This window comes from Schistocerca nitens, chromosome 7 (assembly GCF_023898315.1).
Source record: "Schistocerca nitens isolate TAMUIC-IGC-003100 chromosome 7, iqSchNite1.1, whole genome shotgun sequence".
Taxonomy (NCBI): Eukaryota; Metazoa; Arthropoda; class Insecta; order Orthoptera; family Acrididae; genus Schistocerca; species Schistocerca nitens.
Genome location: NC_064620.1, coordinates 404,807,693 through 404,834,210, shown reverse-complemented (window position 1 = coordinate 404,834,210; position 26,518 = coordinate 404,807,693). Strand labels below are relative to the sequence as shown.

General features: G+C 42.5%; 1 protein-coding gene across 4 annotated transcripts in view; it reads left to right on the top strand.

Moving 5' to 3' along the window:
• The window catches only part of LOC126194747 (glycerol-3-phosphate acyltransferase 3), a 227,502-nt gene that overhangs the window by 84,571 nt on the left and 116,413 nt on the right, over positions 1 to 26,518 (top strand). For 3 of the 4 annotated variants that reach the window (XM_049933017.1, XM_049933015.1, XM_049933014.1), the window contains exon 2: positions 6,013 to 6,093. The exons of the other annotated variant lie outside the window; for it this stretch is intronic. In XM_049933017.1, the coding sequence (XP_049788974.1) occupies positions 6,013 to 6,093 (81 nt within the window). The remainder of the gene's footprint in view (positions 1 to 6,012; positions 6,094 to 26,518) is intronic. 4 annotated transcript variants of the gene reach the window in all.

Genomic DNA, 26,518 nt, shown 5'->3' with positions numbered 1-26,518 from the left:
TTTGCATAGAATGCTTTCTTAATTTGGTTACTGTACTTAAGCATTTGTACATTCAGCGTATTTCCCTCTACTACTGTTCCATAGTTTCAAAGGTATTTTCACGAATACATGGAAATGAATTTTTTTTCGATATTATACTACACACACAGTTGATTTTTGTTTTCGTTTCTAATAGAAAATTGGCAAAATTAATACCTAGTCATTTAGTATTTAAATTAGAAGTGCCCATCTGTAAATGTAACGATGTAAAGCGACATAAAGCTGCTTTATCACAGCACGTTCTCAGAGTTGTCGGCAGAAAGCTGCTTGACTTTGTCATTTATTCCAGAGACAGAGTTATGTTTACTCGAACTGCTATGTTTAAGGTAAACTATGTCGACAAACACAGGGACAATTCAGTGATGGAACTTTGAGACGTGAGGCTATGTATACGTGCTTAACTTCAGGTATATAATGTGCCAACATCATAGACCTGATTTTGTGCGAATTAGTTAATGGGAAAAGGAAAAACCGTTAGTTTAACGTTCCTTTCATGAAACCATTAGAGACGGGGACCAAGTTCGGATTGAGGGTGGGTAGGGAAATCAGCTGTGTACTGTTCCAAGGAACCATAGCAGAATTTTCCTTGATAGATTTAGAGAAACAGCACTAAACATAGAGCTGGAGGAATTTAACTCCACCCCTTCCAATCCAGTTCAGTGTCTTACCTCTCGCTCTATAGGAATCGATGGAGAAAAATGGCATTAGTGGAGCGTGGTTAATGTTGACAGTGTTTCGCAGAAAAGGATTCCAATGTAGTTTCAAAGGATTTACGTGTCCACGGATTCTCTGTTAATTGCGCTATTGTGAAGTGAAAGCTTCCATAAACACCAAACCAGAGTTCTATAAAATAATCTGGTAAGGAGCACCGATCACTGAAACCTTCCGTAAGATCAGATCGTGAAACATCCTTGTCAGCTATGTCTATGACTATACATGAACAGCCGACAAGTCAATTTTCACGGCTTTTACACACAATTTTTCCTACGAGAACTGCAATGGTGTAAGAGTTGCCATTCAGTAGAGTGTTGGTTGCCTCATTCTGTGTGCACAGGTGATTGACGGACGCTGACTCAGAACACCGGAAAGCTGTTAGCTAGTTGGAGTTGGTATTGACAGAGGTTTAATTAAAGAGAATAAACCGTATTTGTTACCGTGGAATTGTATTGATTCTGGGCATCTGATGGAAGTGTTCATGAGCCAGACGGGAAAAGTGAGCTGTGGCTTTAACCTGTAGGAACCGCCTGTGTACGCGATGATATGAGATTTTCCAGCATTGTGGGAAGTACGCCTCAGTGTACAGGGGCGTACTTAATTGGAGAGGAAACACATTTGGCCCGGTTAACACGTCACTGACTGTGACCGTTCACAAGTTCGCATTAAATATGTATTGATGGCTTTTCACGACTGTAGCACGGGAATTCTCGGCGCTCCGTACAGGACTGTAACGACTACTGAGAAATCCGGTTCGGGTGACACAGGCTTCATCTGATAAAAGTAGTAGTGCAGAAAAGTGAGGGCCAAGCGAACGACACATTTTGACCCATTTTCTGCAATACCATTTAAGTCTAAAAGCACGAAAAATTGAAACCCGCACGTCTTGTGAACGATATGCGAGTGGCTGTTATTAATGTCACTTTCCAATACCGCGCCTTCTCTTTAGTGTAACTACATGCATAAAGAAATCCATTTATAATGTCGATGGGTGTAGTGTTCCACTGCCAATAGCGCGTCTGGCTCCATAACTTTCGAATCAGTCGTTCCCTCTTGCTATTGTGCGCTCACACAGACATATCCATCATCATGATCATCATCATTATCAAGTCCTTCCCGGACCATCACTTCTTATCTCAAATGGATACGCTTGCCCTTATTTATAGTTCCTAGGAGTTGTGCGTTCATCGTGGAAACACCTTATAGAAGGTAATCTGGTGTTGTGGTCTTCAGTGCGAAGCGTGGTGAAGTGCAGCTACCACACCAGTCTCATTTCTATTGAGCCTACATTCATTTGAACCTACGTAGTACTGTCAAGCTTTACTCTACATCTATAATCTTAAACCCCCTCACTTCCTTCTGTTACCAAATTTACGATTCCCTGATTCCTCAGAATGGCTTCTATCAACCGATACCATGTTTTAATTAACTAACGTCATAAAATTTTGTCCTCAATTCGTTTGAGTACCACTTCAGTAGTGACACGATCTCTCCATCTAATGCTCAGGTTTCTTTTGTGGCACCGTATTTCAGAAGCTTCTATTCTCCTCCTGTCTGAACTGCTGATTGCCCACGTTTTACTGCCGAACAAGATTACACGCGATAATACCTTCAAAAATTGTTCCAAACACACAAGTTTATATTAGACGTTAACACATTTTTCAGAAACACCGTTCTTGCTATTGCCAGTGGGCGTTTTATCCTCTCTATTTTCCGGCTATTGTCATTCATTTTGCTGGCCGGATGGCTAAATTGGTCTAATACTTGTAGTGTCCCATTACCTGATCTAATTCCATCTGCATCACGCGATTTAATTAGACTACGTTCTATTACCCTCGTTTTACATTTGTTGTTCATCTTACAACCTCTCTTAAATTCAGCCATTCCATTCTGACAGAATGAAAACTTCATCGGGAAAACCTCATTTTATTTCTAGTAACCGAACTTCAGTTCCGCTTCAAAATTTCTTCTTCGCTTGCTTTACTGGTTACTCAGTGTACATATTGTGTATCAGTGACAGGCTACAACCGTGTCTCACTCCCTTCTAAACTACTGGCTCCCATTCATTCCCTTCGACTTTCATAACCGCAGTCTGTTTTTTGTACGAGTCGTAGATGATCTTTAGCTCCTGTATTTCGTCTCTATACATGTGTATTTTACCACTTGAGTCAACTGGACGTCATTTTGGCGACTTGCGTGTCCCGAACCTACTCCAGTAATCCTTCTGGGGAACGGGACCTACAGTTCAACGCGGAATGCGAACAGTGTAGTATTGTTCCCGGCGAATCTATACGACGAAGTCAGACGGAAATATTCCGGAGGTGCGACAAAGATACAATATTGCGAGCTTGAGATTTCCAAGTACTCGCCTTACCAGTAGGTCACCAGACACGGCTTCCATACAAAAGTACCTCACACGATAAGTAGATACCAGGCACGAAAGGGCGGCGTAAAAGATGATGCACACTAGTTTTGAAAGCAGTCATGATTTAAGGGCCTGTGAAGCATGTTGAGTAATTATTGAAAAATTATGGGAAAAATTAGACGATTGACTGAAAAGGCCTACACGGCTGCTTCAGATGGCTACTGTCCTATTCACTATTGTGTGGGAATGGTTAGGGTGGAAGGTATTTCAAACTTAACGTGATCAGTCCGGTCGCTATGATAAATTTTTCCATGGTTTCCCTAAATCACTTGGTTTAAAGCTATGGTTACTTCTGTTGTGACCATACGAAACTACTTTCGTCCGGCCATAACTGTGTTTTTTTTTTTTTTTTGTTGCTCTGGTAGAAGTTTCATCAGACTAGAACACATGTAATATTAGTTCACTTTATCACATAAATGAATAAAGTTTTACTTAACTTTGACGCACTACTTTGCCACAGGAGTACTGGATAATTTTCAACAGTCATTTACTATGAAAGCATCACTTGATGCACTAATTAACAGACATTTACAGGAGTAAAAATTCATCTGAAACTTTAACAAATCGTTGGTCGTAGACTATGACGTTGACTCCTTCAGAGGTGGTCACGAACTGGACTGAGCTCTTGCATGCTGGAGACTATACTGACCTCAAAGTGAGGGCGCTGCTACGCTGAGAGGGAGGGCGTGTACTCTGGAGTGTCTTCCACTGATTGTTGCGGATTGCTTTGGCGTGCCACCGCTATCTCTGGACGATACAACTACTTCTGTACGGCCAAAGCTGATTTTCTCGTGCTTTCCAAAGTAAGCAAATAGTCTGTTTTCATAATTCAGATTAATCTCTTCATTTGAATAATTTTCTCACAATATAATCGGAATTTTATATTAGAACTGTCCAAATATTTATACTTCGTCTTTCTGGTTTTGTTTCTTACCTAGGGTGTTTTAATAGCCTTGTTGAATTACCTGTAGAGTATTACGGCTATGGACTGAGTTGCAGGTTCGGAAAGATATTTGACGATAAAAGAATTAATACTTAAATATATTTTACACGGCATTGCTAGTGTCGAAGCCGCAAGTATGACGGCCCATTATGAAATCCTTACCATCGGCATATTTGTAGTTCACAAATCTAATTACCAGCAGACGATAGCTTGAAAGGTGTCTTCCTGCAGAAGCAAGGCGGTTGTTCTTTTGAGTTTTCTGAGGATTTTGTACTGATTTTTAGTCTTGTGCTGTAACGCTCTGAGTTAGAGCTCAGTCTGTCACCACAAAAAGGCAAGTTGCTCCAGGGGCTGCTGTTAATATACGGAAAATCATTATCGTTAAACTCTGACCAAACTTGTTAAAGCATTTACTCTGCCGAAGCATCACAGTATGGATACTCTAATAAAAAGTGAGTACCAACAGCAACAGTGTGCAGCAACACCGTGACTGAATGCCCTGATATCAAAATGGTTCGTCAGCGCTCTCGACACATTGAAGTCAGTGGGCGTCTGGTTGATCTATACCAAGAGTGCACGTGAACTGACATTGTAGAGCTCTATCACGTCCCCCAACAAAGCTAGATGCACCTCCTTCCGAATGCCCTGTTCAAAAGCGATGCAGGCACTTTCCCAGACAGTAGTATTTTGTTTGGTTGCTACGTAGGTTTAAGAACTTTACAAATGGTTCAGTATTTGCAGATTGAAGCGTAGGTTACAAGTTTAGAAAAATCCATATGATGTATCGAACCAATGATTTGAATGTTTCATTGATTGCTAAGCTGCTACACTTAAGATAAAACAACTGTCGTAGAAAAAAGTACTGATATGTGCCTTCTTTGGCAGAACTGAAAGCATAAGCCACATATTTTAATTAGTAATGCGTCATTTGATACCCTTGATTACCTAAGCTCTATATTATAGTCTTTTACCACGTTTTTAATGTTTTGTTTTAGACTAGACCCTAGGGGAAAGGAGCTGAGGAATGTTATAGTTGACATGTCAGAACTGTATATATTATATCATACCGAATTATGTGCTAGTAGGGAGTTGAAACACACAAATCGTTATGACAAAAACAATTGAGATACGTATTAAATGATAAAACAATAGAGTTCAAAGAGAAATTCAGGCGATTATAAGTCGTAGGTGCAAGAAGAAAGTCAGTAATTCAGTTTTTCATCACGGATTTGTGTAAGAGTCGTGTGCTTGTAAAACCTGAAACTAGTGGAGTTATCAGTCAGTCCTAGAATGTTGACATTTTATTACTACTCGAATTTGGCCTAATCACGCACAAGTAAAACAGTTGATTTATGAGATCATATTTTCATTTTTTGTGGCTTCCTAATAAGTCTTTATTCTTGCTCTTTCCTGTTCTTTCTTCTGTCCATGTCACTGTTAGGTGTTTTCTTCCGGAAGCCCTTAAAATTTGTACTTTTATCCTGATTTCATGTCTGTTTTCCTAATTCCTGTACATCTTTAACTTCCACATACCATGAAATTTGTGTTATTGGATGTTTATCACAGGTATTAAATATTTTTCTGTCATCCTCCTGTTATCCATTCTAAGTGACCATAAAATGTAATGTTCCGCTTTCTCATACCTGTTACATTCAGTTTTTTCTTACACCTCCTTGTTTCTCAATTTCCAAATTGTATTTTCGTATTTGGTACACAATTTCTTTCGAATTCTTCTTTCTTTCTTCTCCAAATTATTAAATAGTTTGACAGTAATATTGACTGTAAAAACTTTGTACGTCAAAAATTGTCGTTCATGCATTTTTAATCACTAAATTTTTTGCGTTATTCCATTGGAAGTCATTTCTCATGCTTGTTTGTTTTCTTTTTCTAGCTTTCAGAGCATCCAGGTTTCACTAGCATAATGTGCAGCAGTCCGAACACGAATTTTAAGAACACTCTTACTTATTTTGAGGTTAGTGTCTAGAAACAAATGCTGACGAAAGCATTTGGAGATTTTTCATGTTCTGTGTGCTAATGGTATTTTGAGTTCCTTAACATTAAAATTTTTCAGTAACAATCTTTTTAGTAGTTTTGCAAATGTGGATTTTGATGGAGTAAATTGTTGCTTTGCGTGCAGACCAAATATTTACTTGCTGACCATATGTAAAAGTGATGTTCTACTTTAGGAGGAAAGTAGGTGGAAAGTAATTTTTCAATCAGGTGTTATAAAAAGAGGAATTATATGTAAATGTGAAGCGAGTGGAGATTCATAACTGTTGCGCTATCAGTATTTATATGTCGAATCTCTTACGTACAGAATTTCCGAACAGTTAGGTCGTCGTTGGACTCTACAGATCTTTCTAAGACAGCAGCCTAGAAAGATCTACATAGGCGAGGGTTACTTAAACGCAGCGCCATCCTAGGTAATGAAAATGGTTCACCTCTCCTCATGCGCAAGTTATGAAGTGGTAGCAGCCACAAGCGCACGATTAAGATTCGGTGTAAGAAAAATTGTGCTTCTTCCTTCGAACTATATACTGGTTATGAGGGCTAGGAGAAAATTTCTAGACCTAAAGGTGAGGTTATTTTTTACGTTATAAAATGGCCTTATGTTTAGCTTCAGTCCCCTAAAAACTAAGCTTGCGAAGGTTTATAAATTACTTAACTACTACTGCAAAATCTCATTATTAGATCCAAAATTTTTCCTGCCTAAAATTTCTTGTCGTGGACAGTGTGGCTCCTCTAGCCATTCGAAATTCAAATCCCTCATACCTTTGCCGTTGTAAATTTTATTTCCAGGCGATAGATGTTCTGTTTTGCAGCTTAGACGTCTCAAGTGTTTCCACAGGAAGTGGTCTAGTAGATTTGCGTAATAACAAGCAGTTATTGTTTCAGACTTTACAAAGTAATCAGTAATAAAAACCCTTTTTGAATCTCAGTTAACCGTGGCACCAAATCTTTGCGGACGGATGAAATTGATTTAGACTTTTTTTTCCTGCTTGGTCACAACTTCCAACTACTGACCGCTGCATTGTTTCAGAGCGCAAATGATGGACACAAATTATTCAGTGCTAAGTCGGGAAACAGAACCATTTGTTTAAATGCAATTTAAGTGTAGTCCCATTAGATTGTGGGCCGAATTCAACAAATGAGCTGCTTACCTGGCAAGAAACAGATATACTTCAAATCGCCAGTCCTCCAGCATCATATTCTGTATTTGGACATAGTTTTCGTCTGTAGATGGTGTATTAAGTGGTCTTTCACAGGGATCGTTGTACAACGATGTACAGCCACGCTTGAATTCAGCTTCTGTTATCGAAGCCAGGGGCAGCTGAGACTTCAGCTAGCGAGCCGTGCCTTGACACTAGTGCCATAGTGCTCAGCGTCACTGCACATTTTCCCCGACCGCCACACTAATCGCATTGCAAAGGATTTGATTTTATTTCACATTTGTCAACAACATATATCGCAAACAAAACAGATTTTCAGCATTATTCGGTTATTTTTGGCGCACTGAAGACGTAATTTTTAACATGTACAAACTGTGGCATGCAGACAGACGCAGACAATTTGACAGATTTTCGCATTCGAATTGCCATGTAATCTTGACGTATTTTGTTTCATAATCGTCAAAGGGCTCTCATACAGGACTGCTTTGAACAAAAACGACAGTCTCTAAAAACAGCTCGGAACAGGTATAAGATTAGCGAGAAGCTATTCTTATATTCTTTCAGGGCTACAATGAGTTCTTCAATCCTCGCATTTTCTTTAAGGACGGTGAGGGTAGTAACTGGACTGTTGGTCGGAATTTGTCCCTTCTGTAACGCGATCTTCTTTTTAAATGCATCTCCATCTTGCAGTACCTTATTTCTCACCTTGCAGTACCTTATTTCTCACCTTGCAGTACCTTATTTCTCACCGAGTGACGTGGCGCAGTGGTTAGCACACTGGACTCGCATTCGGGTGGAAGACGTTCAAACCCGTGTCCGGCCATCATGATTTAGGTTTTCTGTGATTTCCCTAAAATCGCTGCAGGCAAATGCTGGGTTGGTTCCTTTGAAATGGCACAGCCGAATTCCTTTCCCATACCTATGGGACCGATGGACTCGCTGTTTGGTCTCCTCCCCCAAATCAATCAACCAACCAACCAGCCTTGCTTCTTACCTTGCAGTACCTTACTGTGGGCAGTGTGCAGTCAATCTACTTAAAATACGAGTTCTGGAATGCATTCCGGATGTTCTAATTTTATTTCCTGTACAGCTTTTACCTTTATAAATTGTTTTAAGTCGAAAAATCGTTCAAAGCATGCCCATTGACTTAACCAACGTACTTTGCGGTGATATACAAAGTCTTCATACTTTCCGTTAAGTACCTTGAAAAACTGTTGCAACTGGACAGTGGAGTATTGCGTGCGACTTTAGAAATTTTACGTTTCATACCACCAATTTCTTCATGTGCTGCATGCCTGCAGATTTAGCACGAAGAGCTTCTCGACTTATAGAACGAGGACTTCCCGCCTGTCGATCGTTCAAATTTTTTCGCTTTTACACTGTCAACTGTCTAAATTTTTTCTGCATGATATTGTAATCTCGTTTCATAGCAAATTTGCAGAACCCCTCGCTTATGCGACTGGATAATAGATACTGATATTCATTCCTCTGTTGTTATTCTCATTCATTTTTAAAAGCTTCTGACGGCAGACAGACTGACTCATTTTATGCAAACACCCACTGGACATCCGAACAAATAGGGAAGAGTAAACAGTGATGAAACCACTATTTTGCCGAACTGAGGGAGTTGTATCGACTGAAAAATGCCACACCGCAATACTAAACGGAACGTCGCGTAGCGCCGAGTACGTCGGGAAGGAACGATTAACGTCTAGGACAGGCCGAACCGTGGCCCACACGCGGCACTTAACACTCGGCCGGCGTGAAGTTTGACACGCCATGGCCGGCCCTGATCTTAATAATTTTAAATAAAATAGTCTCCTTGCACGTCTTCATCAACGTTCATTGAATTACCGTTAGCGATAAGTCAAACAAAAATAAAGAATTTTTGAGGACACCCCATTCCAGTTTATCCATTTTAACGAAATTTAGACGGCTACATAAAGAGGTCGTACAAAGACTAAGCTCCAAATCAAAGTAACAGTTTTGCTGAAATTAGACCAACAAACCAAAAACATAAATTTATCATGTCATTTCCATCTCGAGTGAGAATGGTTGACTAGTGTCAAGGTCGAATACAGATTGCTCAGAATAACTGTAAGACTTCAGTTAACTGAAGTACACAGGGAGAGATATTTCTTTTGCGAAACATAACAGGGCAAAGTGGAGTGCTGGGATGTATCGTTCGACGAATGTTGAAAAGTAGCTTCCGTATTGGTATTTTTGTTGTTGGAATCGTTGACTGGCAGCGGCTGAAATGGAAAATATTAATATCTTTTCCTTTCTATTGTTATAAAAAGTAAGCCTGTGTTTTCACTGAATCCCTTTCGCTTTATTTCGCAGTATATAGATTAGGTATCTAAAGATTAACAGTAGGGTAACTATATTAGCGCTCATCTCTCTTCAAAACAAGGACATCGTTTTTAATCAAATACAGCTGTGAAAGCAATAAATTCATTTGAAGCTTCCTGACACGTTAAAATCGTGACGGGACCTGGCACTTTGTTAAAATTCTTGATGCAACCTTCACCTGTTCTTATTTTGTGCAAAACGAAAGACAGCTGAAGGTTTCACCATGAATTTTAACAGTTAATTGGCGGCTGAATATCCGCACCTGCAAAAAAACATGTCTTTCAATGTCTCTGACAAGTTCTCTACCGACTGAACTATCCAAGCACGACTCAAGACCCATCTTCACAGCTTTACTTCCGCCGGTAACTCAACGCGTACATTCCAAACTTCACAGAAGTTCTCCTGCGAAACTTGTGCAAATGAAAAAGGAAGAGGGGAGACATGAGTACCCAGAGAGATAGTGGGATGAAGATGGACAGAGATAGGGGGACGGTGGACCGCATTTTGGGGGGAGGGAGGAGGAGATGTGAGCAATATATGTGCCATACGTGTATGTGGGGGAAGCCACAGATAAAACGCTAGTGTGTGTGTGTGTGTGTGTGTGTGTGTGTGTGTGTGTGTGTGTGTTTTCTATCACATTAATTATAAAATACATCCTCCTGAAATAATCTTAGTGTTTAAAATTTTAGACACGTTAGCACATCCAATCGTGTCTGTCGGCATTGATCTAGGATTCCGTTTTGGCGCGGTTGCAGTTTGATACTCCCCTTCGCTCGAGATTGTCACCCGCATTTTTAACATGATGATGATTATATATGATTCCTTCCCACCCAGTCCCGCCCGTATCTGCATTGAAAACTTAGTTACAAGCCTTAGTAGTGTATATGTAAATTTTGAGTGTCCGAATTTTTTGACAATGTATAAAACCGTTTCAACATTTAGACATAAGCATAGACAGCAAGATATTCAGGTCTTAACGTGCGCTGCTTCGATAGTTCTGGCATTATTGCAAAACTCTAGCACGCGCCCAGTGACGACCATATCTTGTCGCCCGTATTGTTAAGTCCGCCAATTGCTAATTACGTTGATTACTGCGAATTAAACAAATTTCATTCTTACAGCTTCTGCTGATATCCTTAACGTTTCCGCTCATAATATCGACTAGTTGTTTATTTAACTTTTTACCGAGTGAAACGCTGCATTGGTTAGCACACTGGCCACGCTTTCGGGAAGACAACGGATATTCCTCATCCTACTATCTAGATTTAAATTTTAACCGATCGATGAGGGGAAAATACCAGGGTGATTCATTTGAATAGGACCGGTCGATTACCTTCCCCATCCTTCCCACTATCCGAGCCTCCGATAATGATCTCGGCATCGCCGGGATGTTAAACATTTTTCCTTTTGTTAAAAAATTTTAATGTGGATATTCTTCTATGTACATATATAATCGTAATAACATTCTACAGAAGGTCGTCACATTAACGAAAATACAATACGTAGCATTCTTCCGCTTTTTGTTAACCATTATTCGCCATGGAATAGTAGTGTTAATGAAAGGGAGATTGAAAAGTACATGCAGCCTGAACTGGCGCAGCTACCACAAGCGTGTACTTGAATTTTTCTGTGACATAGAGGTGGAACTAATTTCCTGTTCTCGGTGTTTCGTAAGCGCTAGCAGCAACATGTTGACGACTAAGCTGTAATATTTTTATTTTATTGGCAGTTAATCCAGTGATACTGTATGCTGATTGAGTGAAAACTTAACAGCATCTTAAATGGATTTATTCCATGGAGCCAGCTTTTCTACCTCTGTATCCGTCTATATACAGTATTTGATATGAAGAATTCGTGATCACTGTTGGAGAAAATTGAACCGCTATCTTCTTTCTCAAATTTATTATACGTTCTGCATTTCACTACTTCGTTGGTCGTCTCGTTATAACGTAATACGTTGTTTCTAGAACTAGACTCGTATTAAAGTGTGTCGCTAGTTACAACGCCCTTAAGCTTTTTCAGTTCACGCTATCATTAGGTTATGTGCAGGAAGATAGTGATTAATGTAAGCTGTAATAAAATTTTAGTGGTGAGAGCTATTACACTAATAATTACAAATTCTCGTATCAAAGTCTTAGGACATGCAGGTAATTCTGGGAAAATAATGAACTTTGAACACTAAATCATATATGGTTTTATCGTTATTTATACAGATGGATCCCAGCAGGGGAAAGCTCTCGGTTGTTCTGTGGTTTTCCGTGATAGGGTTCTTAAAATGTGTCTTCCAGACATCACCGTACGAGTTTTCTTGTCTGTTCAGACTCTCTTAGTGCACTGGAATCGCTTCACCAAATGTATCCGGTAGACCCGCTGATTCAGCTCATCCGTGACTCCTTCAGCGGCTCTAACGCCTTGGCAAGGTGGTGATCTTTCGCTGGGTACCTGGCCACGTTGGGATATAGGGTAACGACATGGCTGATAAATCTGCCAAGGAAGCATGTTGGGATGGTGCTGTCCCTCAGTGTCCCATCCCGTTGCGCGCCATTCGGACTTAGTGTCAACCTCGCCGCTGGAAGGAGGTTTTGCTTACCAGACTGCGCATCGGGCATAGCCCTTTCACACATGGCTTCCTCCTCCTGTGGGAGGATCCATCTTTCTGTGAAGTTTGTGGCGTGCCACTTTCAGTTCAGCATATTGCGGCTACATGTATCCTGTATACTGATAATAGGGCATTCCTTGGTCTCGCTGGAGATCTGCTCACCGTCCTCGCAGATACCGATACCAGTATTAACAGAGCGGTGAAATTTTGTGAACTATCAGGCCTCATCCCTAAACTGGTGGGAAGGGCGGCAGACTTCAGTACGGTATAAACTGCTTTGCGTGTGGGGCAGCCTTCGTCCCCACCCATGAGATTTCATGTTGACATTTCTTCAGGGCGCTGATGACCGTGATTTCGAGTGCCCCCCTCAACCCAACTCATCATCATCACATATGGTAACTATTTACCGTTTCGATGCCACAGGAACAAACGTTTAAAGCAATATACCAATCGTACTGGTTCAAAGGGTAACCGGAATTTGCCGGTAATTAATTAAATTTGAATACGTTTGATGTAGTAATTCCTGATAATTCCTGCTGCTGCTGCTATAGTGAAACGGTGCGCATACCGTACGTAGGTGCACAAAGGATGTATAGTGGAAATCCTGATAATTATTACCACGATGATTATTCCGCATCATCTGTAGTACCAGGTAACGAAATCATCCTTTGACTCAACAGACGCAAGGGAGTGGAAAACGTTGTCTTTGTCTTGTTTGTTCCTATAGTAATTGGTACCCACCCAGCACCTTCTACGCGTCCTGAAACATAGTACGGAAAATTTAGGAGTACTGGGTTGTGGATTCATTTTACGTTTATAATTGCAGTTAACGAAGTATATTTAGCGTATCGTGTAAGCAAGCATAACCCAACACTTTTCCATCTGCTGGGCCAGACTTTATTAGGTTGTACAACGCGGAGCGTGAGTGCGTGACGTGACGTGATGCGATGCCAGACCACTTCCACTGTTCCTTTATTCTTTTTTATTTATATGGTTCTGTTGCGTGTCGTTGGTGACTCCGCCCATCGTGAATTGTTCCTTTACTTTCCTTCCAGCGTGCGCACTTCCTACGTCAAGCAGCTTCTGATCTTGAAAGATAAAGCTATACGCTACTCTAAGACTGGTTTTAACATCACATCACATTACTTTGCTAGGTGTCAGTCTTGGTAGTATGGTGTTACTTACCGATGTTTAACGTAAATCATAAATTTACACTGCACGATTTATTGAATGAGAGTTCTTACAGTGAATAATTCTTAACCAGCTTTTTGAACTGATGAATATTTTACGAGAACATGGTGAATATTGCCTATAATGTAGGTGGAAAACGCACTTCATGACAGTCTCATTTTATTTCAGTGCAGTTTGCCCAATGTTGTTCCAGTGAGTAGAAAGCATCTCCCAAGGGGGTAGCAGCACATCAACTAGGACTCGCCACTGTGTTCCTCGAACCACTCCAGGCCTTATGACACGACGCATTATCTCGCTGAAAAATGCCACTGCCATCGGGAAACATGATCGTCATGAAGCGGTGTACGTGAATGTTCCCCAGAGCATAATAGGGACGCAGCCAGCTTGTCTTTCTCCCTCAGTGCAGGTGTCAAGGAGCTGTTCCCCTATAAGAAAATGGATTCATCAGACCATACAACGCTCTGCCTCCGCGCCAACGTCCAGTGCCGATGCTTATATGCCCATTTCAGTCGTAGTTGCCGATGTCGTGCTGTTAACATTGACACATGCGTGGGCCGTCGGTTTCGGAGGCCCATCGTGTGACCGAGCGGTTCTAGGCGCTTCAGTCTGGAACCGCGCGACTGCTACGGTTGCAGGTTTGATTCCTGCCTCGGGCATGGGAGTGTATGATGTCCTTAGGTTAGTTAGGTTTAAGTAGTTCTGAATTCTAGGGGACTGATGACCTCAGATGTTAAGTGCCATAGTGCTCAGAGCCATATGAACCATCTGCCCAGCATTAAAGTCTGATGTTAGTTCCGCCACAGTTTGCCGCTTGTCCTGTTTCACCAGTCTGCCCAGCCTAAGACTTCCGACATCTGTAGTGAGGGGTGACCGTCCAACCCCACGATGTCTGGACATGGTACCACCTTGGTTTGGCTACATTTTGAAGAGACCACAGCACTCTTCGAAGGCCCGACAAGTCGCAGTTTCCGAAATTGTCTTGCCGAGCCTCTGAGCCATAACAATCTACCCTCGGTCAAATTCAGCTAGATCGCGCGGCTTCCCCATTCTACACACGGACAGCACGCTCACACTACATGCACCGTGGGTGCCTGACGAGCAGTCATTCCTCGCCAGGTGACACTATCACCTGGATGTGTTATGTTGATACTTCTGGCTGATCAGGGTAAATGTCAAACTCATCTAAGAGGTTTTTGTAGTCCTTGTCATCTATATGGAAAGGTGCCATATTAAGCAGATATGCAGGAGGAACAGTGTTTTTCTCGATTTGTGATCTGCGAAATTTGACTGATATGAATTTTCACTATATTTGTTGGGCTGTTGTTCACGAAAGTGGGCCTTAAATGCTCTCTCCGTCTGCCCTCATAAAATCATAATGAAAACTCTACAGCTGACAAATTTCTCCAATCTAAGGTATGTAAAACTGTGTGTGTATGTGGGGAGGGGGGGGGAGGGAGGGGGGAAGGAATGGGGAATAGTAATTTTCCTTTTCTTTTGAAATCAAGGTCTCTTATCAGATTGTTTTAATTCAGTTGACCCGGATGAAATGTATAGTATTCGCCAGTTACTATTTTAACCGTTCGTAGGTGATCATTAAAAGGAATGCCATAGTATCCCGGGAAATGCTGGCCACAACCTTCGCGGTAAATGACTTAGCCTTCTATGGTGCGTACACAGCGGATTCACCCATAGCTTCGATTGTATTTTCTTCTCTGACGTAATGTGGCGGTCGCACGTCTCGCCCACAATGACAAATTCGCGAGCAAATGACATTCATTTCAGATCGGTCAAAAATTGGGGAGGAATTACATTATTTCTTCACGGACTGCGTTGAACAGATGTGACGCCTTTCATGCACAAACCTTTCAGTTTATTGCTTATCCAAGAAGCACCCTGATTTTTCATCAGACACCATTATAGTGTATGTCGTAAATCTTCAATCGCCTGTAGTCTACTGCTACGCCCTGCACTTGACACAAGTTTCCATTTCTGGTTGTAGGTTTCGTACATACTTACGTCGATCGTCTTGAAGAGCAGTACCGTAACATTTAAATTTGGTTAAAATAGTTCTTAACTGTTGGAATCCCTTAGAATATTCTGCAACTTTAAATTTCTGTTGCTTATTAACCGGCCGAAACAGTTTTCATGGCGAACGTTTCACTTGCTTATCCATTGGAAATAACTAGTAACACCAGGACTTAAACATAAGCACAAAACTGTCCCTATGCCAAGTCGAGAAATGTTCTGTTGGTTCTCGTCTACGACAGTTGTGTCAAACATTTTAAATGACACTGATCAATGTGAGTGTACAAGGATACCATAAATGCTACGTACCGTTATAAATTCAGCACTCGTGTATTTCTAGAAGGTGGCATCACATTAACGATACAGAGCGGATTGCAGCCAGAGCAAGATGTCGGGTGTGACTAAAGGATTGTGTCTGACTAAACAGCCCGCAGTTGTGCAATCTTTGTGGGCCAAAGGACTTTCCACAGGGTATATTTTTCGTCGAACATATTCCGTACGTAATATCCATATTGTACCGGAAGCTGTCTCCATGTGGCTACTTGAATTCTACGTAGGCGAGAAAATATAACAAACAAGAATCCCTCTGGTTGTCTTGTGAAGATTTCGAGTGATGTAACGTATGGAAGAAATTTTGAAGATCTTCGGGTGACAGTCGACACAGTGGTATTTGCCGTTGGTTGTTTTCACGGAGCCACACTCACCCTAGATAAGACGTTCAATTTTCGCAAAGGTTGTTGGCGCTGGGTAGCCCGTCTGTTGACTCCACATCACAAACTGAACAGAATGGACCTATCTATGTATCACATCACCAGTTACAGTGAAGATGACGATTTCTTGATGCAGATCATTATAGGGGAGGAGTCGAGGGATTCTGAGCGATTCTCCAAGGAATGGAAGCTGCCGTCCTCCCCAGTAAAAATAAGTTGAAGGCGGTTCCAAGGTTGGAACTCGCAGGGTATATTTTGCTGAAATGACACTCTCCGTGAGACTGTTGATGCTGGATCCTACTGTACAATTACTAAGTAACTGCTAGAGTTTTAACGCTGCACACGACCTGTACTCCTGACAGGGGTGTCATACATCCCGACAGTGCCTCTCCCAAGCCACCTCTCAGTGATTATTCTTGTTTTGGGCCCCTTACACACCATCTAGGCGCACAGCAAGTTCGAGAAAATGAAGCAAGAGCGTGAGGGTCACTCATTGGATGCCACAGATGCAACACGAATTCCTCGTTGCAAGCTCTCACGACCTGCTTAAACGATGGGTTAAGCGCTTAAATTTACAGGGGAGTGTGTTGAAAAGTACTTACTTGGCTGATAGTATCTCCCGTTATCCTACTTATTGACTCTCTCTCGTACTTACTCCACAACATTGCTGATACGATACTTTGTCTGCACCATTCGTACGTAGGAAGAATGCCGCTTTAATGTTGTGGAAGTAACAACACAACAAATATTGCATCTTGTAGCACTAATAACGTCAACATAACTCCGTTCGACAATATTTGCAGAGCTGTTAAGGTCGGGCATAGCAAGAGGACGTAAGCTATGGATGCATTATGTTCATAACATGCATTTCACGGAAGACAAGAAAAATTAACGAGAAACACTAAGGAGAAATGAGTATGTCGCAGACGACAGTTAGTACGTGATTTGACCATAACTTTCCATGGAGATGTATTAGTTATCCGGCACATGGCATAATATTCGTAGTACAGGGCAGTTGCATAAGTTTTTCGTCTAGAATGTCAGGACTCAAAAACGAAGTCGAGAAGTTAATCTTAATTCGTTTTAGAGAAGAGATTATTATTTCTAGAAAATCCGGAACGAGGAACTACTCTTCAAAACCGAGCCTATGACTTCTGATTTCATAATTGATTTGGAATGCAGGTTTCGAACACGTGTCGTCTGGTTGGGAACTGTGGTGGTAGTTTATTCGGGTCTGAAGGCCTTCGATATTTGATCAATTAAAGCGTTGCTCGTTGTGATTGCCCTTGTTTTGAAAGTTACGTAGTTAAAACGCAGCATCAGGAGTGAGTGTCCTTGATTAACATGCTGCCTTTTTTGTAGATATGGCGAAACGACACTTGTATAAACATTCCATTGAAAGATGCAACGACGAAGACAAGGTTATAATGGTTTTAATAGGTCTAGTACGTCGGAGACACACAAATCTTAAACAGCAAAGAAGTGGCGTAGACATTGACGGGAAACTGAACGATCGGAGATAACTCCAAGTATTGGTTGGGACAAAGAGCAACGCAGTTTTTTTTTTTTTTTTAAAGCGTGGCAGGAAGTCCAGTAATATCCCTCGCTAAGCGCCACTTCAAGACATTATTCTTCAGCGACACAAGATACATAATACATGCATACTTCACTTAATGCCAGCCAGGACTGGATACATGTAATAGTGGCTAGTTGACATTTAGGGCTTAATGCTTGGAAAAGTCACCTATGTCTTTATCCAGCAGTAGACGTCAAATAACAACGTTATTTTTGCTGCTGCTGCCGCTGCCGCTGCCGCTGCCGCTGCTGTTAATCGTCTTTAATTCCCCCATAAGGAGAGCGCTAAAGAATAATCAATATTCACGTCATTTTTTTTTTTCTCCTGAAAACCTTCCATATATGCACTGTTTCTTCTTCCTCTCTTTCCTCTTCCCTCATGTTTTCTTCTCTTTGGCCGGTGACTGAAGTTTGTTTCGTGATATTTACTCTATATTTTTTCCTGTCCTGGCTTCTGTGGAGAATTTTTGTTTCTTGATCTTCCAGGATTTCTTTGACGCGGTTGGTTCTCGCTGTATTATACGTAACTATGTTAAAATTCTTCTAGGCTAGATTGTCTTCGTTCATCTTATGTGTGTGTCCGTAGAAATTGGCCCGACTTCTCCTGGTAGTGTTAGTAATCATCTATGTTTGTCCGTACAATTCTTTTGTCGGTATCTTTATCCAGATACCTTCTCTCTGAACCGGCCAGTAGATCTATCTCAGTATTTTTCTCTCTTTTTCCTTCTCCTTTATTTTCATCCTTCCCCTATTTCCTGTTATTTCGAAGGCGTAGAAGGCCTTTGGTAAGAATGTTGTGCTATTCTTTGTTACTTTGCATTGGTGGAAGTACTGTTGTTGTAATGATTTCTTGTAAGTCTGTATGATTTTCGTACATTTGTGAGTAGAAGTCGGTGGATTTTTGTCTTTCGTGCCAAATAGCTACTATATATACGATTAGTCACATTTTCATGTGCCTCTGCATGTCGTCAACTAGACATGAGACGTTAGACTTATGTAGAGAAGTTTTAATCGCACCTCCATGGATAGTCACAAACTACAATGCGTTACCATTGCAAGAAATAAATTCGTATTTTTTAAGAAGTGACAGTTGCAACGAAATTCAAAGATCGTCGGTAGCGGATCTCAAAAGGGAAGTTTTTCAGCGGGAATTAGTTTGCGCGTTGTTCGTGCCATATATAAAATGCGATATCTAGAAGCAAATTCCTGTTTCACAAAGCAGGTAGCAGCGATAATGTGTGCAGACAACGTTAAAATTCTTTAGGTTTCTAATTATCAAGCAACAAGACCTGTCGCTGAGTGGCGCAAAACAAGCATGGACGGTCGTAGACTGAAAAGCGCCGAGCTTGAATTCTGTTTGGAGAGCGCAGAAATGTCTTCGAGCAGCGTCATATTGTCGAACGGCATTTAAGAGTTTTGTAATGAAAGACCCCAGAAAAGGAAGACTGCAGAACGGTGGGACGATTCAGTTTGCGTATCCGCAGTTTCTGCAACGAACGAGCTTTACGACTCTGTGTGGATATCGTTAAATGAAAAGTTAAAAGAGGAGACTGTTCCAAGTCACTCTCGTAGACACATTCCGTTGGCAGCAGTTATCTGAGAGAAGGCAGATGTGTATGAATGGCAACGTGTGGAACCTGCTTCACGCAAAGGTTCAGAACCCTCTCATAGCCACGCCCCCTAGTATTGCACTCACTCCTCTCGCTCGTTGCTCCCCTTATTGTCTCACTTGCCCTGCTGCTTTTTTGACGGTCGTTGACCCACTGGCTCTTTGTTGCCTATTGTCTCATTGTATACAGCAGTTGGTCTCAGTTTTTGATGGTTGTTTCGGTTGCGTGTCGATCTAGCTAGTTTCAGCACAGTACTGCTTCTGTTAATGTAATTCTTTACAATCTCATATAAATAAATAAATGTTCGGACGCCTAGCCTGATTCGAGCCTTTAGATTCGACATCGGTTTAGCAGCTGGCGTGTCAATTTCGGTACTTACTTAATCGAGCAACTTTTCACTCTCCCTCACAAAGCTGGGTGTTGCGCGTTCCTCGCCTTATCTTCCCAGGAAAATCTTACTTGTTAAACGAACATCAACCCAGCGTTCTCTGCGATAGCAGTCGTTAACTCTAACCCCCAGACACCATCGTGTACAGTCACACAGTAGTGTATATAATAGCGGAAAACTATTGCACTGTATCTATATTCCTCTACTGCCGCGTATCAGTTTCATCAGAATTTTGGTGCTGTGAATGCCAATGTCAAACCATATAAATTGATATCGAGCATTCATTCTTCCCCTAGAGCTGTGTGCAATGTCGTTTAAGCTACATACATTTGGTAAGGTGCTCAGCCATATTTTAAGTCTGTGGATCTACCAAGAAGTGTGGATTTGGCCATGAGGGCAGTACTGTTGTGTGAATTGCAGTGAGTAGTTGTACCTCTAACAAAAATGAAAATAGAACACTTAAGTCTTTTGGTGCTTATTCTTGTGTGTGGCAAAGGAATACACCAGAGTAAGAAACATTCACATAGGCCCTACTGCTTAAACTGCCCACAAATATTTCGAAAATTCCCTGTTGCGTTTCCAGTTGGATTAAGTTTGATAGTGCTGCTATTAGTTGCAAGAGTGATGTCAGGCGGATTAGCTGAAGTACATACTATTAGTATCATTAGCCCCGTATAACATTCGCTTCACACTGTTAGGCTTGTCTGAGAATGGGGTTTGTAGAATGGTTTTGTATAAAAAGGCATTGAACGGTCTGTATTGCAGCTAATCAGAGGCCTGTCTAACGGCCTGCAGGAGGAACAATAATTTGATTTTTATATTTCATAATATTATTGGCAGAATTAAAAAAATAAATCGTCACAATCTACTTATTAACAGGTACAATCTGTTACAGGTTTGACACGTATTATAGTTTTAAACTGACTGTGTGTGTGTGTGTGTGTGTGTGTTCAAAAATGTTCAAAGGTGTGTGAAATCTTATGGGAGCTAACTGCTAAGGTCATCAGTCCCTAAGCTTACACACTACTTAACCTAAATTATCCTAAGGACAAACGACAAACATACACACACCCATGACCGAGGGAGGACTCGAACCTCCGCCGGGATCAGCTGCACAGTCCATGACTGCAGCGCCCGAGACCGCTCGGCTAATCCCGCGCGGTTTGTGTGTACGTGTGTGTGTGGGGGGGGGGGGGGGGGAGAGAGAGAGAGAATGCTTCTTTGAGACACCCTCCCTGTCTTTGCTGTGTGTAAATGCATCCGACATCTGCACTCGCAAGACTCAGACTTACAGAAAGTACTCACTAGGAACTGGAAGACAGTAATTATCAGCGAAAATTTACCTCTAGTGTACACAAGGCTGCGAGTAATATGAGAGTACTAACCTGTCGGAGAGCAAAGAACTCACATGTATCCCAGCCCTTACGGAGACATGCAGCCGTTTTTCCTGTGCTTCAGTTGCAAGTAGAACAGTAAAGGGAATGACTAGACACAGTCCCTCCCTCCCTATCCCTGCTGCCATGCACTGTATGATGGGGTTTACAGACTACGCATCTTTGCAGATGTAGATATCGCTGACGATTAAAGTTCCTCGACGACTTTGTTTCGTTTTCGTACAGTTTGTTGACGCTCTTCCCGTCTGAACGGCTCCGTATTCGGTCACTCATATAAGCTGCTGCTGTGTGAAATCGACCAAGCTTTCGCTATGAGACGTGTAGGTCTGATGCCAGTACGTGCAACCCTTGCTAACAATCGAAACCAGCAAATACGATCGACGGGACCTGTCACCGCGCGTCATAAATGAGGCTTGCGGCAGATGGTCGGTTTGGGCTCGCGGGTTTGTCTGCGGGTGCCGCCAGCTGTGCCTTGTGGCGGCGGGTCGATATTGGCATGTAGACGCCGCCGCCACGCGAGGACCCCTCCCCCTGTACCCCACCTTGCTGCCACAGCTGTTCGCCTCGCAACGAAGTATTTCCTGTCGAAATTAAACGCGGTCTCCTGCCTCGTTGGGGGGCGATCGCTGCTTTATGTTCGTGCGACCAAGGGAGGGGGAAATTTGATTTCAGCGTGAGTCATCAGTCTTCGTGGTGCCCAACATAAACGCGTAACAATGTCTGACTCGAATCGGACGAAGCAGTGTTGTTTCCGGGGTTTGTTGCAGCTCTTCATGCACACCTGTTACCAATTAAAATATCTCCCCTTTGTAGGAATATACATAATAAATGTAGGAGTGCAGTTGCGGGCACATACTGATGGAAATTTGGGTGTGGCCTTGAGTCGTGCTCGGATAGCCTAATGGTATGGCCACCGTTCGCTGTGAACGGAAAATTCGGGTTCCAGTACCGGTCCGGCACAAATTTTCGTTATTCCATTATACAGCTGATGGTTGTCCGTACTCATAACTGCGAATACATTTCATGTCTTCGTCTCTGACTTGTCCCATCATTTTTCTGGTGCGCATCCGGGACAATAATGTTTTCTATTTCGATATTTCAGCTGTTAACCGTACAGCCTTCGTCAAGGCGCATCGATAGATGAATTAAAACCACTTGACACAATGATACACAGGGAAGCAGAGATGAAAACCAAAGCAGGCCGGTGTGGCGGAACGGTTCTAGGCGCTTCAGTCTGGAACCGCGCGACTGCTACGGTCGCAGGTTCGAATCCTGCCTCGGGCATGGATGTGTGATGTCCTTAGGTTAATTAGGTTTAAGTAGTTCTAAGTTCTAGGGGACTGATTACCTCAGATGTTAAGTTCCATAGTGCTAAGAGCCATTTGAACCATTTTTGAAAACCGAAGTATGGGCCGGCCGCGGTGGTCTAGCGGTTCTAGGCGCGCAGTCCGGAACCGCGCGACTGCTACGGTCGCAGGTTCGAATCCTGCCTCGGGCATGGATGTTTGTGATGTCCTTAGGTTAGTTAGGTTTAACTAGTTCTAAGTTCTAGGGGACTGATGACCACAGATGTTATGTCCCATAGTGCTCAGAGCCATTTGAACCGAAGTATGGAAAGAACAAATATTGTTACCCCAGCTGCACACTCATGGCTTAATCTGTCTCCCGGCAAAACTCACCAATCTCTGCATAACGATGTAACCTACACCTTTGGACAAGCTTGCGGTAGTCTTCGCATGGCCCATACAAGTACATGGACATGGTCTCTCTCATGTTTAATGCTTGTAAGGCACGGTTCTCGATGAGCCGATACGATATGCGATATGATTCGACAAGCGAATCGACGCAGAAGCAACATACCTTGGTGGCGTGCGTAGAAACGTAGTTCAAGCGCCTCGTTCACACCGGGACGCGAGCGATATGACGACGAACGATTCTGTCGTATCGCCCGACGCAAGACGGAGTGCTGCTTGCACCACGAACTCTGCAGTGTGATACACGGGTAGGAAATTGAGTCATCTGATGTAACTTTTATGTGGGTGAAGCAATACTACATTCTTCTCTGTAGTTACTCAGTAAAACTTTTTTCTTGAAAAAATTAAAAAGTTTTAGAATTTGCATATTCTCTGTATGTCTCTCTTATTCGATCTTCAGAAAGCTACTCGGTAAAAAAAGATTTTTTTTCCCTCCTTATTGTCTGACATAACAGCCTGATAATTAATTGGTTTCCTTTTCCTCATTGCCCATAGTTATTGTGGTACTTCAAAGTCAAAACACTGCACATATTTCAAATTGATAGCGGCGAAAATGTAGTGGCTGGCCAGTTTACGTTCGGTGCATTGTATGGCCTACATTGCTGTGAACGAAATATAGCTAACATTTTGAAATTGTTTTCAAAGGTGTTAGGAGAGCCTTGCCTCTTCATTTTCGAGAAAATACTTGGGATGAATTAGATGATGATCACGACGAGGTTGACAACTGGGCACTATACGCGAGCTATTGCCGCCTGCTAATGTATGAGAAGTGTAGAGCTGCTTCGTGTTTCTCTTCTTCGTATGCTGTCCATACAAGTGGAAGCTAGAAATGAATATATATATATATATATATATATATATATATATATATATATATATATAATCTCACTGAAATGGAAGGACGCCGGGACTCAACTGATAATGCTGACTCGATGTTTTTTCAGGCTACGCTCGTTCATTTCAGGAAACTTTGTGATAGTTGTAAGAGAGACCTGACAGCTGAACTTCTGTTACTTCTGAATGAGCAGCTGGACGAAACCGTGTGCTTCTGCTATTTCTACAAACGCATTGTCTACTTCTGCAGTGATCTATGGACATTGGCCTCCCAGAGACTGATTTGCGAGCAGTCCTCCGCCGAAAAGTTTTTGCGCTTTGGGACGCTGAATGGCGCGATCGGATCACGCCCAATAAACTCCGTGCCATTAAGGAGACGACGACTGTGTGGCGGTCATCCATGCGAGCCAACCGCAGGGACTCAGTCGTCCTTTGTCGGCTCCGCATTGGCCACTCTTGGCTGACACACAGTTACTTACTGCGTCGGGAGGACCCTCCTCTGTGTCGCTGCGGGGCGGCTTTCACAGTGGCCCACATTTTGTTGGCCTGCCCCGTTTTAGCTGTGGTCAGGCAGACATTTGCGCTGCCTGATACGCTCTCTGCCCTTTTAATTGATGACCCTGCTATGGCTGGCTTAGTTTTACGTTTTATTCGGGCAGGGGGTTCTTATCATTTAATTTCAGTGTTTGTTTTATTTTATTGTTTTGTGTTGATTCTGGCCTTTGGTCTACGGTTTTAAACTGAGTCTTTAATGTGTTCTCGGTGGTTGGCTTTTCCTTTTTTATTCTATGGTCGGCCAACCACCGCCACACTCCGTGTGATTTTAATTTGTTATGTCTGTTCTTTGAGTTTTTCTTGTCCTGTGTTGTCTGTTGTCTATATTATCCGTTTTTTTACTCTGTGTGGTAGTTTTTAAGTTTTGGAACAAGGGACCGATGACCGTTGTAGTCTGGTTCCTTTAATCCCACAAACCAACCAACCAACTTCTGCAGTGTTCATCACCACTGCTACACCATCGATGGGAAGTGATCTCTCTTCAGATCTAGCAACTAAAGAATCACGCTGGGTGGTCTTAATAAAAACAAGGGTCATTCATACTTTCACCAACATATTGTAGTGAGTAGCTTCTCAGCAGGAGAAGCAAAAGTCGAAAGTTTGTGTCCAGTTGCTCCAAACAGTGGAAACTGTGTGGGCTCAGTCTGTAGAATTCTTGGAATTTGTGATCTTGTTGGGAGAGGTTACGAGAAACCACTGCTGAACTGTTTGATATTTACGGCATTGTACAGGTGCACACAGTACTTAGCTTTCCTGCATCTGAAAGTGAAACAGAAGCGTGATTCGTGCTGTCGTTATGCTTGTCGTAAGGCGAGTCGCGCTTCGCGGCGTATCGCATATCATGACAGTGGGAACACCAGGTCACAGCGATAACCGTCGTATCGCATATCGTATTGTCTCACTGCGAAGCGCGCCTAAATATCGGTAAAGAGTATGACTGAATTTGGAGGGGTGAGATGGATCGGATCCCCTGGCCACACAGTGCATACATTACATTAATCCACAAAATGCAGCCTCAAGCATACTTTATAAGGAGTACAGGGAGGTTCGGCTTTGCAGACAACCAAACTAAATGGCTCGAATGAATGCTCTCTGACAAACAGGCCCGAGCCGTGGACTTTCACCATTCATTCAATTATTTCTCGTCCTCGGCATCAATATTGCTTTCAGTGCCTTGATTTTACCACACCTACATACTGTCACAATTAGAACAAATTTCTGGCTGGCGTTACTAACTCCGGGTGGGCTAACCCATGACCTCACTGGTTAGTCCATCACCCCCCCCCTCTCTCTCTCTCTCTCTCTCTCTCTCTCTCTCTCTCTCTCTCTCTCTCCCTCTCTCCCCCACCCTCTCCCCCTCCCTCCTCCCCGAATCAGTCAACCAATAAATCAATCACGTCTAACTCTAGTTTCGATTCGGAAATATTTCTCATCACGTTACCATAAACAATACTATTGAGCTATAATATCTCAACAAGTGATGAAGTTCACACACCTGTATTCGCTATTCCATACTGTTTGGATTGAACTTATAGTGTTTTGATTCAGATTCCGTGAACTGCTAGAGTTCTTTTACGATTCTGTCGCAGATCTTTCCTTTATTCCGTCGAGAAATGAACCAGTCGCGAGCTGTTGCCTCTTATGAGGACAGTCCCACCTACTGTCAAAACCGAATTGTGGCACCATTGTGATGGCAACGAGAAAGTACATTCTCAAATGATTGTAAGTTAAACATTCCAGGAAGAGTCTGAGCGAAACAGTAGATCTAGCTAGTGATCGTCAAGCACAGAAGCACGTTGTTCCTTTCTTCTGTAATGAACAGTTTGTGAAGAGCCAACAGTTGGAAGTTGGAAGCCTGCCAATTTCAGTATTACCATTTTACTGCCGGTGAAACGCAGCAACGTGTCGGGCTGCGCAGACGGTGATAAACACGTGTGCGCTTTGTTCGCATCGTGCGCGTTACAGCTGCTTGTTTTGACAGTCCACGGCCGATCTGTGGCCTATGTCTATTAACGTGGGACCTGTGAACTGAACCTTGTCGCTGCGAATGCGCTTCCGTTGTTAATTGGCTGGCGGTGCCCCTGGGAGATAACGTTGCGTTGGCCACCGCATGGAGGCTTTTCATAAAGCCCTGTGACGCAGAGCGCGGGCAGCCTTTCATGAATTATTCGTGATAGTAGTTACCCCTCTTCCCTACGTCACGTACGGAGCGATGAAGATTGGCATTACGAGGGATCTTT